The sequence below is a fragment of the Panthera onca genome, chromosome A3 (genome assembly GCF_046562875.1).
Source record: "Panthera onca isolate mPanOnc1 chromosome A3, mPanOnc1 haplotype 2, whole genome shotgun sequence".
Lineage (NCBI taxonomy): Eukaryota > Metazoa > Chordata > Mammalia > Carnivora > Felidae > Panthera > Panthera onca.
The window spans coordinates 97,133,898-97,153,659 of record NC_138341.1 but is presented as its reverse complement, the minus strand read 5'-3'; the positions used below and the strand labels follow the sequence as shown (position 1 = coordinate 97,153,659).

The 19,762-nt window shown below is 49.7% G+C and overlaps 1 protein-coding gene across 4 annotated transcripts in view; it reads right to left on the bottom strand.

Moving 5' to 3' along the window:
* Positions 1 to 9,874: 9,874 nt before the first annotated feature.
* Positions 9,875 to 19,762, bottom strand: part of OVOL2 (ovo like zinc finger 2) — a 34,603-nt gene continuing 24,715 nt past the window's right edge. For all 4 annotated transcript variants that reach the window (XM_060611501.3, XM_060611492.3, XM_060611509.3 and 1 more), the window contains one exon: positions 9,875 to 14,267. In XM_060611501.3, coding sequence (XP_060467484.2) covers positions 13,954 to 14,267 — 314 coding nt within the window. In that variant the 3' untranslated portion in view covers positions 9,875 to 13,953. The remainder of the gene's footprint in view (positions 14,268 to 19,762) is intronic.

Below are 19,762 nucleotides of genomic sequence, written 5' to 3'. Positions count from 1 at the left end.
GGCCACGGAAATGCCTGGCCCTGCACCTCCCATCCTTCAGTGGGCTAGCCTGGGCTCGCTCAGAAGGCAGTGCTGGAAGGGGTTCCCAGGAGCTGCAAAAGAACAAGCCCCAGTGCACTGTGCTTTTCAAGCCTGTCTGGGTCACATTCACTGAAGCCCCAGTTCTCAGGAGGCGGGGGGCCGTTAATTCCACTCATCACTTCTTGACGAGAAAAGCCAAAAAGTCACACTGCAAAGGGGTGTGGATCCAGGGAAGGGAAGAACTGGGGGCATGTTTACAATCTACCGTGCTGATGGTATGACTCAGGCAAGTTACCCAAAGTCTTTGGGCCTTGGTTTTCTCATCTGTAAATAGGCAAGGCAACGACTTCATAAAGTTTTTATAAGGATTAGAAATAACAAATGTAGGGGTGCCTGGGTGGCTCGGTGGGCTAAGTGTCTGACTTGATTTCAGCTCAGGTCATGATCTCATGGTCGTGAGATCCAGCCCTGCCTCTGGCTCTGCTGCGGAGCCTGCTTGGGATTCTCTGTCTCTGCCCCTCCCCCACTTACCCACACGGGCACACACACTGCTCTCTCTCCCGCTGTCTCAAAAATAATTTTTAAAAATAACAAATGTAAAGTTTGTGGCATATAACAGATATTCAATAGTAACTGTTTTATTATGATAACGATAATGATCAAGTTTAATAATCTCTACTAGGGACTAGTATTTCCTAAACTTCACTCTTGTGCCAGGATTTTGGCCATGTTTGAGGATCACTGAGGTTCTTATTTAGGCCAGATCTGAGGCCTCTTTGTTAGAAGAGGGTCTTCAAGAAAAAGTTGCCAAAGAAAACCTGACGTTTTCTTCTCCATATAACCAGCAGGATAGAAGACTTTGACCGCGTGCTAACACTTTCACCAGTGTTCTCTCCACAGCAGCACATAAAATGTGCAGTACAGAAACGGTCTGAAGTCATTTAGGAAACACGAGGCCAGACCAGAGACAGGAGGAGAGAATCGCTTCCCACCCTCATGAAGGCCCAGGAGACCTCTGAAGGGTAGGAAGAGGAGGGAGAGAAAAGGGACGTTTGGGGGACCCTGGGTTCCTCAACTGAAGAACGTAGTTAGGATCATCATACCTGCCTCACTGAGTTGCTGTAAGAACTAATCAAGGGCCTGTAAATCACAGTGCTTCTCAGTCTATAAAGTAGTATATAAATGGGGCAGATTATGAGAATATTCCCTGAGGCTAGGCATAAAGAAGTGCACAAAGAGGCGGGCCATAGAGGAAGGGAGAGGTCGCTCACTAGCCACTGGGACAGCTTACAAGATGTTGGCACGCTCCCCTCCCACGAGGTCTTCAAATCCCAGCCAGTTGTAGGACATGAGTTGGGGAGACAGGGCCAGTGGCCTCTCCAACCACCTTCCAGCTCCAGGACCCTCTGATTTGTCACCAGGGCCATCAGCCAGCTCTCCCTCCTAGCCTGGCACCTCAGGTGTTACTGAACATGTGGGACTGAGAGGTCTCCGCCTGCTTCTGCGCCGTGTAGCTTTCCGTGCTGAACGCCCGGGAAGAGTTTGCTAGTGAGGAATCCCACGTGTCCAGCCTCACAGAAGGCAGCCGCCATGTGAGCGCAGTTCTACACGTATGTAACCCTGCATTCATATCTGCTCTCAAGCCCCCACTCATCTTCCCTGCTCTGCAAAGGTTCCCGGTACCCTCAGCGGTGATCTGCGTCTCGCGGCATTTGACACAGGCCTCTGCACCCCTGTTCACCTCATCTACTGTCTAACCATCTCCCCTACTAGGCTACGAGCAAGGATCTGGTTTAATATGCCCTCTGCTCCACGCCTGGGTGGCTCAGTTGGCTAAGCATCCAACTCTTGACTACGGGGCTCAGGTCATGATGACACGGTTTGTGAGTTTCAGCCTCGCATCGGGCTCCGCGCAGACAGTGCAGAGCCTGCTTGGGATTCCCTCTCTCTCTCTCTCTCTCTCTCTCTCAAAATCAATAAATAAAAACTTAAAAAAGTCCTCTGCCCCAGTGCTAGCACAGCACCCGACTGGGGCAGACGACAGACAGGGCTGGTTGGTGGAGCGAACCCTCTCTCACCCCACCCATACACCCTCAGCACTTAACTGTTCCACATGACGGTGCAGTGGACTGAATGTTTGTGTCACTCCGAATTCACACGTGGAAGCCTTAATCCCAATGTGATGGTATTTGGAGGCCGGGTCTCCGGGAGGTGATTAGGTCACGAGGGTGGAGACCTATGAGTGGAACTATTAGTGCCCTTCTAGGAAGAAGCCAGAGAGCCAGCTTGCCGTCTTCCCACCATGTGAGAATATGAGATCGACGGCAGTCCGCAACCAGGACTCGGGCGTTCACTAGAACCTGGCCATGCCGGCACACTGATCTTGGACTTCCAGCCCCCAGAACTGTGAGGAATGAATTTCCATAGTTTATAAGCCACCCAGTCTACGGTGCGTTGTTAGAGCAGCCTGAACTAAGCCAGATGTCTCCTAGGAAGCTGAGAGCTGCCTGAAGGTTCTGTCCAGCGGCAGGGCAGGCTGAGGTTCCATGGAGGAAGTCCCCTGCAGCCACTCTCAGCCAACAGGAGAAACACAGGAGTTGGTGGATGAACAGTGCCGCCTCCTCACACCACAGGTGGGACAGCCCTGTCGAGGTCACTTGCTCACTGACACACCCCGTTGTTGCCTTTCTTCTCTCCCCTATCTCACCTCCTCACCACCCTGTCACATTCCCTGGGGCCAAATAACTACTGTCTCAGGGTCTGCTTCTGGGACAGTTGGTGAGTTGGTTGATTGGATGTAGCTAAGGATGCTTAGCAGCAAAGAAAGAAATGGAAGCCAGCTTGCCCGCTGTCCCTTAGCACATGCTGCCGCTTCCGCAGTGTCTAGACTACGTTGGAGCACGTGCACAGCCAACAGCTCTGGCACAGGAAAAAGCACTTCTCAGCTGTCCCCACCATCCTGCTATTTGTCATCCCATCCATCTGCTGTCCCCACGAAACGCTCACCCACGTCAGCTAAAATGGTGCACTGGGCTTGGAATCAGTTGGGAAAATGTCAGGCCGGTGGAAGAGAGGGGGGAACCGAAATAGCAACTGTGCGGACCATGGGGACCACACAAATCTGCCCCTTCACCTGGAAGGCACTCCTGGGGAGTTGTCACGGAGAAGGGGGTGCAGGTGGGCCCTGGGAATCAGGAGGAGCGGGGGCAGGGCCCTACGTTCTTCCTCCTGGCACCCGGGTGCTCTTTGCCCCTTCCTAAGCCTGGCTTAGTGTCAGCTACTGCTTCCTGCCCCCTCTTCGGGGACACAGGGCGCTCCCCAAACACAGAACTGGATCTGCTTAAAGTTGCTGTTTATGTGTAAACGTTCGGCTTACTTTTCCAATCAGCATTCCATGTAGAAGACGTGTAGGTCTCAGGCCCAAGGTCAGTGGCAGGAGGTACCGCATGGAACAGTGTGTGCCTTTATGAGCTGGGGATTGGCTGTTTTCTTCTCAGAAGAAAAGGGTCCTTCTGAAACCAAGCCTATTTTGATCGTAGAAGAGTGGCTATTTATTATATCCATTCAACACGTTCATTCATTGTTATTCATTCATTCAAGAGTTACTCATACACTTGAGTGCCTGTTACGAGCTGGGCACTGTCCTGAGCTCCGGGAAGGAAGCAGTGAGCAGAACAAAGACGATTCCCCCACCTTATGGAGATTACAGTCCGGTGGGAGAGATGGTGATAAACAAACTCATGTATGTATCAGTGTCCAGAAACTTGAAATGCAGTGAAGCAAAAGCAGAAGAGAGGAAACAGAAGGGTGCTACAGCTTGAGTGGTCAGGGAGTGTCCCAGGATCTACAGCTGCATGACAAAGCACCTCAAGATGACTGTTGTTTTAACAACCATCATTTTATGATCTCCTGAGATTCTGTGGACTGACTGGGCCCGGCTGGGGGGGTTCTGCTGTTCCCCACAGGTTTTCGCTGGGGCTGCAGTCGGCTGAGGCCTCACTGAGCAGAAATATCCAAGACGCCTCACTCATGTGTCTGGCGTCTTGGCCGGGACAGCAAGGAGGCTGGGCTCTGCTGGAATGTCGGGACAGGTGGTCCCTTTCCCTGTCCAGGTGGCCTGTCCAGATGGCCCTTGCACATGGCCTCTCCAGCAGAGTGGCCAGACTTCTTCCATGGCAGCCCAGGGCTCCCCAAATTCAAAACGAGAAGCTGCCAGGCCATCTTATGGCTCAGGCCCAGAGTTGGCACAGCCTCACTCCTGGCATTCTGTTGGTTCAAGTGGGTCACAGGGCCAGCATATACTCAGTGTGTGCATGCAAGGGACTGAACAGGGCAGTGGGCCCTGGGAGGCAGGGCTCACTGGGGGCCAGCCACCCAGAAGGCCTCACTGATTGTGTGACATCTGAGCAGAGACCGGCATCAAGTGGAGGAGTGATATGGCGTGATCTGAGGGCATGCAAAGGCCCTGAGACAGGAGTGTGCTTGGGGTGTGTGAGGAGAGCACATTCTACTGCGGCAGGAGCTGAGCTGTGAGCCATGAGGTCAAGGGGCAGCTGGGCATCAGACCGCCTCAGCGACACAGGCCATAGAAAAGGATTTGGGAGTTATCTCTAGTGTGACGGGAGGCCCGGGATGTGCTGAGGTACACGGTGCTCACCTGGTAACGCTGCCGGGTCCCAACTGACAAGACTCCCTCTTCTCACTCCGACCCCCCAGGGTCACCCTATTTAAACTGCACCCTCCACCCCTCGCTCTCTCCCTGCGCCTCCTCTGATGATTTCTCCACGCACTCAGCACCGACTCCATACGTGCTATTTACTAATTTATCTTTTGTGGGGTCTACCTTTTCCCTCTAGACTGTAAACTCGAAACAGGCTGGGATTTGGGGCTGTTCTGTCTGCAGGCCCCCCTAATGTTTGTTGTAGGAATGATAAATCAGGCGTGTCTAGCTCACAGGTCTGGTGGGGAGGGTGTGCCCAGTAAATACTGAACTATTGAATTAATTTGGCAACAAAACAACTTTTATAATCCCACTATGCTTATCTAGAAGTTACCTTCCAGTAAGCAATTAGCCGGGGAAAACGAAGAAGAAAGGAAGAAATCCTTCATAGCAGCCTCAATAGTGACTAAAGGTCACAGGACAGCCCCTCATTTTATGATTCTAGTGTGCTCGATAAGCCGGTTATCGAGCAATTTTGGCCTGGAAAGACTGGATTAAGGGGGGGGGGGGGGTGCTATGATAGGACAAGAAGGAAAGCGATACCTGCCAGCAAGGGGAGGCAGAAAACTCCAAGTGAACACGGAAGGTACAGAGCAGAGCAGTCCCCAACGTAGACCTATGGGCCATGGATGCCATGCCTACAAATGGTATGACGGCAGGCCACATGTATGAGGATGACTAAGTCACTTTGAAAAGATCAGATTGCGCTGTCTCCTGAGACGAAGAGGCACACCTACCTGAGAAAGACGTTCATTCACAGCACCCCCACCGCCTCTCACCACGGCCCCTCTTCTCCCAGGCAGCTCCTTATTCTCCACGGGGCTCCCGCACACCTCACCTTCTGCCCTGGCGTGCCCAGGGCTCTCGTCATCACTGGAGTGTGACCGCAGCCAGCCTCCTGGACTCCTCTTTATTCCTCTTTCTCTAGTCCAGCAACACTCACGTTCCGCCTCCACCCCAGACCCGCCCACGACACCCCTCCACCTGCTCAACTTGTCCTTGTGCTCCCAAGGCACTTGGATGTCTCTGATTCCTCCTGACTCCGCTCCTCCCTGACCAGCAACTCTCAGTCACTCCATCTCGATGAATGGCACCACGATGCTCCCCGTGGCCCAGGCCAGAAACTTTAAAGCCCGTCCTGCCTGCTCTCTTGCTTCTCATAACTAGGGTGTCGTGTCATTCATTGTATAGGCTAGAACTGTCCCAGACAAACCTGGATGTGTGGTCTGTCCATCAACCCACATGCAATTCATCAGCAAACCCAGTTAGCTCTATTTTTAAGTACCCATCCGGCATCTGGCCAGCCTCCCCCGACCCTGCACTATCACCCTGACCCAGCATTCATCCTGCCCTGCCTTGATTTTTGCAGTGGCCTCCTGACTGGTCTCCCCACTTCACCCGTGCCTCCCACCTCCAAATCTGTTCTCACAGCGGCCACAGCAAGCCCATTAAAACGTAAGTGAGATCGTGTTACTCCTCTGCTGAAAATTCTCACCGGTCTCCCAATTCATTGAGAGGAAAAGCCTAAGCCTTTACAATACGCTTGCAACTGGGGCTGCTCCCCCAGCATCTGACCTGGTTTATCTCCCCATCTCTTCTCACTCCCGCTTAAGCTACACTCATCCTCGCTCTTCAAACTAGTCAGGTTGGCTCCTGCTTCCTGGCTGTGCCCTTGCCGGTCCCTCTGCCTGGAAGGCTTCCGCCAGGTAACCACTAGGCGTGCTCACTCCTGCCAGCCATGTGCCACGCCCCTGCCCCCTATTTAAAACGCCAAAAATCTCCACCAACGTCACCTATGCATCCTCATCCCAGCCCTCCTTGCCACGTGTGACAGTCCACACTTTAAAAAAATGGCCATAGCAATGAGTATGCTCCCACAGACTCTCCTAGAAGCACTCCTCCCCTCCAAAGGGAGTCTTACTCCCCTCCTGTTCGTTCAATACGGACCAACCTTAGGAACTCACTTCTACCAGATAAAATGTGGCAAAAGGGACACTGCAGGACTCCAGGGTGGGCTCTTCATAGGCAATACAGCCTTCTCTCTCTCTCTTTCTCTCTATCTCTCTTAGGGCATTCTCCCTGGTAGCCCATCATGTCAAAGGAAGCCCAAACTAGCCCACATGGAGAGACCGTAAGGGGAGGCCCATGTGAGGAGGAATCAAGGCCCCAGCCACCATTCACCACCAGCTGCATGAGTGAACAAGCCTTCAGGTGGTTCATAGGCCCCAGGCTTCGAGTTTTCCAGCTCTGGCCCTGGCCATCACAGAGCAGAGAAAAGCCACCCCCTTGCCCTGCTCTGTGCTCTGCCCAAATCCCTGGCCCAAGAACCCCTAAGGTTTGGCACAGTCTGTTACATGGTCAGAGCAGCTAAAACATCAAACTTGATTTTTCTGTATATTAGCTAAGACTGTGTATTTGTACTTGCTTACTTCTTGTGTCTCCCCGTAAGAAAACAGGAGCTCCTAGAGGGCAGGGATTTGTGTCCGTTCTTCCCCAGCCTCAGTATCTAGAAAAGTACCTGGCACACAGCGGGCACTCGGTAAATACTTGTTGAACAAACGAATCTTTGCTAATTAAAGAAAACTGCTCCGTACTATAATTGCAACACCTTCTGCTGAGGCACGCGACCTTTTCCTGAAGAAAGCGTCTCTGGTGTGTTTTGGATCAGCTCCCTGTTAAAAAATATCTCTTGTCAGCCATCTGGAAAATGATAAAGTTGGATCTATACCTCCCACTATGCGCCAGGAAACAGTCCAAACGGATCAAAGATTTATACGTGATAAAATGAAACCATTAAAGTCCTAGAAAAAGGCACGACAGAATTCCGATAGAACCTCGGAGAGGGAAGGCCTTTCTAACGACGACTCAATCTCTAGCAGCCATAAAAGAAAAAGATGGACCGATGCAAACTGCATAAAAATCACAAAACTTTTGTTTGGCCAAGAAAAAGCAGCATGAGCAAAATCAAAAGATAAATGACAACCTGGGAGGAAAGCCAGCAACTTCCATCACAAAGAGCTAAACCTCCTGATATAAACAAACAAGCAAACGCCTAGAAATTAGACAGAAAAGGGGGACAACAGCTCAGTAGAAACATGGCCATTCAAGGCAGTTCACAGAAAAAGGAACCACAAACGGCCCTTAACCATGTGCAAAAACGTTCAACCTTTCTCTCACGCATCACTTTACTCATGTAAAGTAAGACCCATCACATTGGCCCAAATCCTGAACCATGGTGACCTAGGACTGGCAGGCCGATGAGGAGAGGGCTGCTCTCACATGTCACCAGTGGGACTGCAGATTTTTTCGTGTCAATCAGTGTTACAGTGGATATGACTTAGCCCCGACAAGTACCTTTGTGGGAATTTATCCCATGGATAGGTTGGCACACATGTGAAATAACATACATATGAAATCACTCTCTGTAGCACCCTTCAAAGTAGCAAACCACTGGAAACAACAAAAATGCCCATCAGTAGGAGACAGGATGACCTACATTATGATATGTGCATACAACACAAGACTGGATGGCCGTAACAGAGAATGAGAACTTTGTTATAGGAGGAGCTACCAGATGCATTATTAAAAGGAAAATGCAAGGTTCTGAACAGGATGCATGATGCTATCTACTAATTCTAAAACATCTAGAGAATAATACTTGTATTCTTGTTTGCTTATATGTGAGTGAAGAAACTCAAGACATTTACAGAAGGGGAGCCTGGCTGGTTTAGTCAGAAGAGTGTGCAATTCTTGATCTTAGGGCTGTGAGTTTGGGCCCCATGTTGGGTGTAGGGAGTATTTAAATCAATAAAAACATTTTTAAAAAGTTACACAAGAAGCTAACAGTGGTTGATGATGACAGTAGAGAGGTGGGGTGCCTGGGTGGCTCAGCTGGTTAAGCATCTGACTTCGGCTCAGGTCACGGTCTCACAGTTTGTGAGTTCGAGCCCCGTGTTGAGCTCTGTGCTGACAGCTCAGAGCCTGGAGCCTGCTTCGGATTCTGTGTCTCCCTCTCCCTCTGCCCCTCCTCTGCTGCTCTCTCTCTCAAAAATAAATAAACATTACAAAAACGTGTTTTAAAAAATGATGGTAGAGAGCCTTGGCAGATGAAGCAGAGGTCTGGAGGGAAGACTGTATGCATTTTTTTCAAGTTTATTTATTTTTGAGAGAGACAGATACAGCGTGAGCAGGGAAGGGGCAGAAGAGAGAGAGAGAGAAAATCCCAAGCAGGCTCTGCACTGCCTGATGCCCACAGAGCCCAATGTGGGGCTCGAGCTTACAAAACCATGAGATCATGACCTGAGCCGAAACCAAAGCTGGACGCTTAACCGACTGAGCCACTAAGTGCCCCTCTGTGTGCGTTTTTTTTTTCAACGTTTTTTTTTTGTTTTTTGTTTTTTTATTTATTTTTGGGACAGAGAGAGACAGAGCATGAACGGGGGAGGGGCAGAGAGAGAGAGGGAGACACAGAATCGGAAACAGGCTCCAGGCTCCGAGCCATCAGCCCAGAGCCTGACGCGGGGCTCGAACTCACGGACCGCGAGATCGTGACCTGGATGAAGTCGGACGCTTAACCGACTGCGCCACCCAGGCGCCCCCTGTGTGCGTTTTAATATGTTTTTTATTTCTCCCCAAAACATGACATAATTTGCAATGAGTGATTCGCTCCTTTAGCTCCAGAAGAGTTCCCTTATCAAAAAGTAAATAGGGATGCCTGGGTGACTCAGTTAAGCATCCAACTTCGGCTTGGGTCATGATCTCACGGTTCATGATTTTGGGCCCTGCATCAGACTCTGTGCTGACAGCTCAGAGCCTGAAGCCTGCTTCGGATCCTGTGTCTCCTCTCTAACCTTCCCCCACTTGCACTCTCTCTCTCTCTCTCAAAACTAGATAATAGGGGCGCCTGGGTGGCGCAGTCGGTTAAGCGTCCGACTTCAGCCAGGTCACGATCTCGCGGTCCGTGAGTTCGAGCCCCGCGTCAGGCTCTGGGCTGATGGCTCAGAGCCTGGAGCCTGTTTCTGATTCTGTGTCTCCCTCTCTCTCTGCCCCTCCCCCGTTCATGCTCTGTCTCTCTCTGTCCCAAAAATAAATAAAACACGTTGAAAAAAAAAAAAATTAAAAAAAAAAAAAACTAGATAATAAACATCAAAAAAACAATTTTTGCAGGGGGCACCTGGGTGGCTCAGTTGGTTGGGTGACCGACTTCAGCTCAGGTCATGATCTCACAGTTCATGAGTTCGAGCCCCAAGTCGGGCTCTGTGCTGACAGCTCAGAGCCTGGAGCCTGCTTCAGGTTCTGTGTCTCCCTCTCTCTCTGCCCCTCCCCTGCTCATGCTCTGTCTCAAAAATAAATAAAAACATTTAAAAAAATTTTTAAAAACCAATTTTTTTAAAAGTAATCCATGGAGAAATAGCCAGAACCTACGGACCACAAAGTTTTTCACCCCTAATAATCCATTCCTGTGATTAAGCCCCCAGCTGCTGAGAGCATTGGCAGCTACACAGCCCAGTGGTCATGTCCTTTTCCCCCTCCCCACCAGAGATAACCCAAAACCAATGACTGGCGCCCCGCCTCAAGGTGGGATGGTGTCTATGGTGGCATTCACCCTCCAGAGTTCCCCTGGGATCAGGTTGAGGCTAGACTCCAGCCGAGCCCACATCTTCACCTGGTTTCTTCTGTTGTAACTTGCTTCCATCTCCTCCTTACTGGTTTCTCCTGAGAGCCTCCTCCAGGGAAATCATTTAGCCCAGAATCCCTGTCTCAGGCTCTACTTCTAGAAACTTATCCAAACCACCCCCATTAATTGATAACAGATGCCTTTCTCCAAAAGGAACCACCAATAGGCACTTCTGACCAGCAGATGCATGAGTTTCCACACTGTACTGACCTAGTACCAACCCAAAGCAAGGACTGTTGGGGAGACTTTGTACAAGTGCATATGAGGTTTCCAGTGAGGGATATAAAATATGGACCATAACGCATGTAACTGCTATCCCACTATCCATGGGCCTAAGGTCCCGAGGCCCCCAGCCTGAGAACTAGTGCCCCCTAAATCGTGATCCTGGACACATTAGCTGGATTCCCCGACAACTGGCTGAGAGCAGGACACGCAGACAGGACTGGAAGGGGAAGGGGGCCAAAGGCCAAGGTGGATGTCAGCTGGCTTTGCCTGCCATAGCAGAGACTGTGAGACGTCCACCTCGTTCCATTCCCCAGTCCCAGCATATGAGGGCATATGGCCAAGAAGGTAATATGGCAAAATCCTCACCCCGGAACAGGAGTGGAAGGGCTCTGTGCCGTGTCCGGGCCAGCAGCTTCACATAGTAGGTGTGACCCTTCCATGCCTGTTCCAGACCCGGCACCACCCACCTCAGGTCTCCTCAGCATTCAGCTCTACATGCTAGAGACTGCTTACGGCCAACCCCTGTAACCTGAGGGCTCTTCCTGATGTGGGAAACACACTTGGCCAGTGCACAGGGCAAATTGGAAGGGCCCAGAAATGAATGCCCCCGATGCCAGCACCCTCAACTAAATCCAGAGGGATGGGGAGTTCGTGGACAAACGGTTTCCTATGTTCTCGAGGGAGGCAGCACGGAGACGCATCTGTCCTGTTCGTTTCCTAGAGATCCCCACTAGGATTAAGCTCCAGGCGCCACCGCAGTAACTCCCTTTATTGGCTGTCTGCTCTTTCCTGTCATACTTCCCCACTCCCACTACAGATTCTTCCTGGGATCACCTCCTAACCCATTGACTTGAATCTGAACCCTTGCCTAAGAATCTGCGGAGAAAGCAAACCAAGACAACCCTCCTAACAGCCCAAACCCACAGAGACCCAGTTTCACCCAGGCATTATGTTAAAAACGTCCTAGGGCACAGCAGAGCAACAAAGGAAAGAAGTCGGGTCTCTGAGTGACGGCAAGAGGAAAACCATCTGCCAATCCAGGGCTGCTAAGTGAGAAATGATCTGCCTTCTTCCCTAAGCCCCAGAGTTTGTAGGGAATCTTTGTTACAGCAGCTGTGCCTGTCTTAGCTAGGACAACAACCTGCCCAACATCCATTTCCTCTCTGGTCATGGCACCCGCTCTGCTGCTGGGGAACCACTTTCCTATTCCCAGACCAGAGATATAGCTGACCTGCTCAGGGTGGACCCGAAAGCCAAATCGCACCAATCACAGACAAGAAGCACCAGCCCAAGATCTTTGGCTGAAAGACAAACCCTTCTTCTGGGCTGCTGCACTATGGGACAGAAATCCAGAGCACAGGGTGGCCATGGGGCCCCCACTTGAAGCTGCCTGAGAAAAAAGTCACCTGTGGGAAAACCAAATAAAAGAGAAAAAGATGAGTGAAGATAACATGATTTAAGCACCTGGATCCAGCCACCCCTGAAGCTGGACAACCCTAGACTTATCAGCCAATACACTCTCTTTTCTGTTCAAGTCATTAAGAAAAATTCTTTTATATTTTATTTATTTTTGACAGAGAGAGACAGAGCACAAGTGGGGGAGGGGCAGAGAGAGAAGGAGACACAGAATCTGAAGCAGGCTGCAGGCTCCCAGCTGTCAGCACAGAGCCCGACACGGGGCTCTCACTCACAAACTGAGAGATCTTGACCTGAGCCGAAGTCGGACGCTTAACCGACTGAGCCACCCAGGCGCCCCTGTTCAAGTCATTTTAAACTGAGTTTCTGTCACTTGCAACCCAGAGAATTCTGTTTAATAAAAATCTGCCCCAGGCGCCTGGCTGACTCAATCAGTAGAGCCTGCAGATCTTGATCTCGGGGTCATGAGTTTAAGCCCCATGTTGGCTTATTTGAAAATTTTAAAAATTTTTTTAAAAGTTTAAAAATAAATAAAAATCTATCCCTAAAAGAGAATGTCGTGTCAGCTAGTTCACAATTCTCCGTGCCACAGGCCAGCTGCCCCTAAATAACTAGTCATTTAGAGATTCCCTTATAGGAATACTCATTTTTGTTGTCAAAATTACCCAGATAAAAGCAAATCAAAAGCTTTCTAGACTCTCTCCTCTGTGTCAAGCATTAGGAAACACAACGTGATGTCAGCAATTGGTCCTGGAGCTCCCAGTGCTGGCAGCTCCAGGACTGGGGAGAATCTCTCTCTTGGCCGCCATGGTACCCTGAGGGTTCGGGCCCTTCCTGCTAGCCCTCCAGTCACAGAAGGACCCTGGAAACCACCTTGCCAGCCCCCTCACCCCCATGGGCTGTTGCCTCTCTTCTGCCCTACCTAGGTCTCAGGTCGGCTTTATTGTTAACCTCCTGGGCCTCTGGGGCCAGGCCTCCCAGGTGAGGAGGTGCAGGTAGCCAAAGGTCACAGCACTCAGCAGTCACATGCCTCGAAAGAGACTGCTATGCCTCCCAAATGAGCAGGACGTGGGCCAGGCCAGCGAGCATTCCTCACGGTCCAGCGTTTTCCACTTCTCCCCCAGTGCCAGACTCAAGGGAGGGACAAGTGCCTACAGCCAGCAAGTCCCAGCCCCAGAAAGCCAGAGGCATCTCCACAGTAACACCACGGCCACAAAGAGTGACCAAAGCATCCGTTAAGTGCCCTGCCCCGACAACCCCAGGAGTCTCTGCCCATCAGCCCTGAGGCCCCCGTTCATCTGCTCTCCTACCCAGCACTCAAGATACGCTTCTTCAAGCCCACCCACCAATACAAAATCACCCACCCAAAGTAACCTGAAGTCAAATGTCCCACAATAAGCCCTAAACAGGGAGCTAGAACTCCATGCTCTCCTGCCTTGTTTTTATAAAGGAAGTGTCACAAGAACGTTTCATTCATTAAAATAATTCCTGTAAACTCTTTCAGAATAATAAAATTCCTTTTCCTTGCTTGAGTAGCATTTCAGGTGGAAGGACTTTTATTTCAAGGCACCATAAAATGATAGTCTAAGAACACCTCTGCCTCCACATGTGAAAATCGTTTAAAAAAAAAAAAAACAGGAAAAAAGAAAAATACCGCACGGCGATCGTGGCCATCCACGAACTTTTGTTAATGTGACTGTTCAACAGGACGTGGGTTACAGGGGGCTGGACACCACTATCATCATTGACAACCTTGGAACAGATCCCCTGCCGTGGCCCCGGGAGGGCAGAGGGATGAACTGAGCCCTGTGGGGCGGGGGACCCCCTCCAAAACCAAAAATCCCCTAAGCGTGGCAGCTCGAGCGTCTCTCCCCGCTCCTCCTCCTGCACCTCCTCACTTCTCCTCTTCTTCGCTCAGGGTGACATTCCCCTGGAGTGTGGACGTCAGCTTGGCTTGCAAAAGAGCCGCTAATTTTTTGGATGTCTTTTTGAGAAAGGCGCTGCCCGGGTGGGCACTGTTCACGTGCAGGTACAGGTCCTCCTGGGTGGGGCCCGTGTAGCCACAATCCTCACAGACGTAGAGCTTGTCCCGGCGTTGCTTGTAGGCGTACTGTTGCTGCACCCCGTGGATTTTCTTCAGGTGGGACTCCAAGGAGCAGCGCTGGGTGAAGGCTTTGTTGCAGATGTCACATTTGTAGGGGCGAATGCCTGCAAGGTCGATGGGCAGACACATCACCAGTTGGTCACGGCCAAGCCACAGCCTCCCAACCGCGAAGCCATTTAAAATCGTGATACACAACCCGATAGCAGAAAACCAAACCACCTGATTCAAAAACGGGCAGAGAAATTGAATAGACCTTTGCTAAAGAAGGCGTGCAAAGTACCAACAGGGACATGACAAGGTGCTCGATGCCATTGATCGGCGGGAAAATGTGAATCACGACTGCACTGAAATGATCACCTCACGCCTGTTAGAATGATTATCATCAAAGACAAGAGATAACAAGTGTCCTTGAGGATGTGGAGAAAAGGGAACATTCGTGCACTTTTGATGGAAATGTAAACGGGTACAGCCACTATGGAAACCAGTATGGAGGTTTCTCAAAAATTAAAAATAGCACTACCCTATGACCCAACAATCCCACTTCTAGGATATATATCCAAAGGAAATGAAAACAGGATCTCAAAGAGACACCTGCACACCTGTGGTCACTGCAGCATTATTCACAATGGCCAAGATATGCAAACAACCTAGGTGTCCATTAACGAATGAACGAATAAAAAAAGATGTGGTATATTTATACAATGGAATATTACACAGCCACGAGAAAGGAGATAGATGTTTGCAACATCGTGGATGAACCATGAGGGCATTATGTGAAATAAACCACATAGAGAAAGACAAATACTGCATGGTATCACTTTTATATGGAAAAGTCAAACACATAGGAACAGAGTCGAAAAATGGTTGCCAGGAGCTGAAGGGTAGGAGAAGTAGGAGAAAAAGGAAATCAGCATAGGGAGGGATTCAACATGAGGAAAACGATTCAGGCAAGACACAAAGTGTGTCCACAAAGGTTCACAACATCCACATGAGCAAACATAAAAAGGGATGCAAACTTGGCAAAGAAACACCACGTGGCTTTGGGAGGAAGAGCTTTAGTCTTCCCACTTGTATGCTTCAATGTTTTGATTTTATAGTGGGCAAAGTAAACCTTGTTTTTATTCTAGTTGCAGTTTTCCTGGAAACAGACCCTGTGACAAAGATTCCAGTAGCACCTGTAGGTGAGTGAAGAAGCGAGGGACAGGAAGGAGCCCTACAAGGTGGGGATAGCAAGGCAGTCACTGCTGTAGGCAGCCGGAGTCCAAGTGCACCAGGCAAGCTCAGGGAACAATGCAGAACCCTCACCTCTGAGTCACCCCCCCACCCCCCGCCCTCCTCCAGCAGCACTGTCTAGGGCCGCCTCTGGGTGGCACTGATTGTCCCTCCCTGTCCTGTGCCAGCAGGAACACCCTCAGGCAGAGTTGCAGGTGTGGGCAGTTGCTACGTGGATAGGTGTGCCCAGAAAAGGCAGGAGCCAGGGGCGTGGGCTGGACATGGGTGGCATCTGCTATAGGTATGAAAGCATTTCCAAATTGGATCTCACGCTGGCCTTAGAATCGGGCTAATCTTAGCGGGGCTCGCCTTCTAGATGGAGAGCTAACAGGTGCCATATACACCAGGGAGCTCAGCCTCATCAAAGCACAGGCCTTCCTATTTCCACCAAGAGCACTCATCCTGAATGTGAGGTTGGAATGTCACACAAGCAGCGGTAAGGGCGGGCCCCACTTAGGCTCTAAAGGAGGAGATCCTGGTTGTAAAGGAAGCACAGTGTAACATAACCTGGAAGCCCGGGAGAGGGCGCGCATCGTGCTAGGGGGTACGTGGAACAAAGAGGGCGGCCACTACAGTCAGACAATCTTAGAGCCCAGAGGTTAGCAGAGCTATCTCCTACAGGAACCCCCAAAGCCTCAGATGCCAAATTTAAGGGTATGCCAAAAACTCATCAGTCAAGATAAAATAATATTTCGGGGCACCTGGGTGGCTCAGTCCATTAAGCGTCTGACTCTTGATTTCAGCTCAGGTCACGATCTCTCATTTGTGAGACTGAGCCTTGTGTGGGGCTCATGCTGAGCAAGAGCCTGCTTGGGATTCTCTCCCCCCCCCGCTGCCCCCCCAGCCCCTCCGCCCTTCTCCTGCTCACACAGGTGCTTGCATGCGCTCTCTCTCTCAAAACAAATAAACATTTAAAAAAGGTAATATTTCAAAAACCAAAACACATTAAAAAAAATCCATATGAACAAGTTATCAAAATCCTAAACAGGGACAAGACCCAACAATGCTGTACAGGACCCGGAGGCAAAAGGAAGATGTGAGCCCTATGTAGGTGTTTTTGTGTATTTTTTAACTGGTTATTCTTTTCCCCATAATGTTCTAATTGTTGAAGAAAAATACTAAAAAATTGAAAAGTAGCTGTAATTAAAACTCACGTTTTAAAATGTTTAACTATTTTTTTTAGACAAAAATGAAATTTATGATGATTTTACTATCCTGGCTTCAATGGAAGCAAACTTACCCAGAGATATTTTCAAAATCCACTTTTTTAGCTTCCCAATCATCGTGAGGATTTTCCCATGCTGGTGCTTACTGTTCAGCTTCACTCCTTTTCAACAGCACCATGGTGTGCTGTTGGACAGCTATACCCAAATGCTAGCTTTCCCAAGCCAGAGACAGACTGCCTTGTACAACAGGGTTCCAACGTGCGCTTCCCGGACCGACAGTCAAATCACATTACCTGAGAGCTTGCTGGAAATGCAGAGTCCCAGGACCTACCCCAGACTGAATTGAATGTGGAGCAGTGGTCCTCAAACCTAGGGGGCTTGTCACAACACAGATTCCTGGCCCCACCGCTGGTGTTTCTGGTTCTGGGGTAGGAACGCACTTCTAACGAGTTCCCAAGTGATGCTGAAGCTGCCTGTACTGGGATCTCTCAGGGAGTCACAGCTCCCAAGCCATGCCAAATTAGGCATGACCAAAACAGAAGCAGGAAGAAACAGAAAATTGCAAGCAGACTGAACACATAATCCAAAAACCCCCAACAAACCGAAGTCCAAGACCAGACAGCTTCCTAGGCAAATTCTACCAAATTAGGCGTCAGGACTGCACTTTGGGTGTCTGAAAGCTGCCCTCCCCTCAGTATTTTCTCTTCAAGGCTAAATGTCCCCACTTCTTTAATGGTGGCTTGTGGAGGGGGCCCCACTTCCTTCCTGTTCATGAAGTGCACAGATGATAAAGGAAGTTGAAATGGAAGTTGAAGGAAATTAAAGTAAGTTGAAATGGAAAAAAAGTCTCCCCCACCCCCATCCAAGCACTTGAATGAACCAAATCCCTTTCATGAAGCATATCCTAGAACACTCCTGTGAAAAAACTGTGGGGTCAATGCAATGGTGAGCTGTTACTCCAGTCTCCTCAAGCAGAGTGCAGGCCTATGTTATATTCCACACATTCTAGAAAAACTGCCAGAAGTTAAGAAATTCCTTCATAATCCTTGGCATTTGGAACATAATAGGTGCTCAGTAAATAATTTTTCAACAAATGAAAGAACGAACCCCTACCATCATGGTGAAGGAGGAGTCACAGAGGTTACTTCCTCGGAGCTAGTCTTCTACAAATTTAAGGAATAGGGCTGTTTGGGGTTTCATGCTTGCGCCATAGAGGGCTTTGTGTTTCATCAGGCCTTCTGGGCCGGGACAGCAGCTGGCAGATCAAGCAGCCAACCTGATTTCAAACCTACAGCTCATCACAACAGAAATTCACCCAGAGACCAGTTACTCAACCCACTACTGTGTTAAAACATCCAAACTAAATATGTGGAAAGGGGAGCACACTTACCCCAGGCAAGCTCCTGGACCCCGGGGAAAGGACAGATTCTTCCAGTCCTGCTCTAGGAGGCCTGGCCCCAGCGGTGACCCAAAAAGGTGATCTGAAGCGGCTGCCGACCAGGGTTTCACCTGATCCCTGCCCCCTGGCAGAGGTGAGAGTGCCAGGAACCGGTCTCCTTGCCCTGCATCCAACAGGTCACCGAGCACCTTCCACGGGCAGAACACCCAGCAAGGTCTACACAGCAAAGGCTACAGACTGCAGAGTCCTACATCACCCAGATGACAGAGAAAACGGGGATGGCCGCTGTGGTGGAATTTTCCCAGGGAGGGTGGGACGTGAGCCTAGATCGGAGGACCGGTGACTCACAGACACGGAGATGGATGGAAGACAGCAGGTGCCGAAAGCTCTAGTTAGGGCAATTCTGACTTTTGCACACCTGCTCCTCCTCCCCTCTCTGCAAACACCACACTCATCCCTCACTCACTGACATTGTCATGCAGCAGCCCCTGGGTGACCCTTTTAAGGCTTGGGAACAAACCCCTTCCTCCTGGAGCCCCCCCGCCCCCCGTGAACTTGGTGCGGTGGGGGTGGCTGAGAGAGGAAGGTGGCCAGAGAGGACCCCTGGGCAAGGGGGACCGATGCTAAGTCCCCCCTGACTTTGGGGCCTCACCCACCTTAGTGCTCTGGAGCAAAGGCCAACCTTGTTCATGTCTGGAGTGAGATATCAGAACTAGAAAACACCATGCCTGCTCCAGACATCAGTAACTCACTAACACCCACACAGCAAGAGTCCAAGGCCACACATCTCCTACTCATTATGTGAGTCCATGAGAGATGGCCGAATCCCACCGAGCCTCAGTTTCTCCACCTATAAAATGGGGATAACATTCATACCCCCTTGTTAGGCTGCTCTGAGGATTAATCAAGACATCACATGCAAAGGGCCTGGTGCGTATTAACATATTAACATTAAGTACTCGGTAGGATACAGCTTCAAGAGTTTACAATACAGCTCAAGAGAACACAAATATGCTCTACTCATTAACTGGCTGGTGGGCACATATGTAGTATTTGTCTATACGCTGTACATATATACACACACACACGCTGTCCATATATATATATATATATATATATATATATATATATATATATACATACAGGTATATACACTTTTTCTATTTGCAAGCACTTGGGAATGTATTGTTATCTTACAGTCGTTTGAAAAAAAGGGGATGGGGTGGGGGGAGAGGGGAAAGTGGGTGATGGGCATTGAGGAGGGCACTTGTTGGGATGAGCACTGGGTGTTGCATGGAAACCAATTTGTCAATAAATTATACTTAAAAATAAAAAGAAAAGAAAAGAAAGAAAAATTTTTAAAAAGGGACAATTTTTTTTAAATGTGGGCATTAGGTGTCTGGTGCAGAAGAAGCGTGCAGAGAGACCTCCTTCACTGTCACTTTTTGAAGGTTGTGCTGTAAGGCTTCTACTACCTCATCCAAAAACTACTTCATTGGGTTATCCAAAATGGTTTCCTGTCTTCAAATTTCCTATTTATTTATTTGTTTGTTTTTGAGAGAGAAAGCAAGAGTAAGGGGCAGAGAAAGAGGAAGAGAAAGAGAAGGTCAAGCAGGTGCCATACTGTCAGCGCAGAGCTCGACACAGGGCTCGAACCCACAAATCATAAGATCATGACCTGAGCTGAAATCAAGAGTCAGATGCTTAACCAACTGAGCCATCCAGGTGCCCCAAATTTTCTATTCCTATTACTAAAATAAAG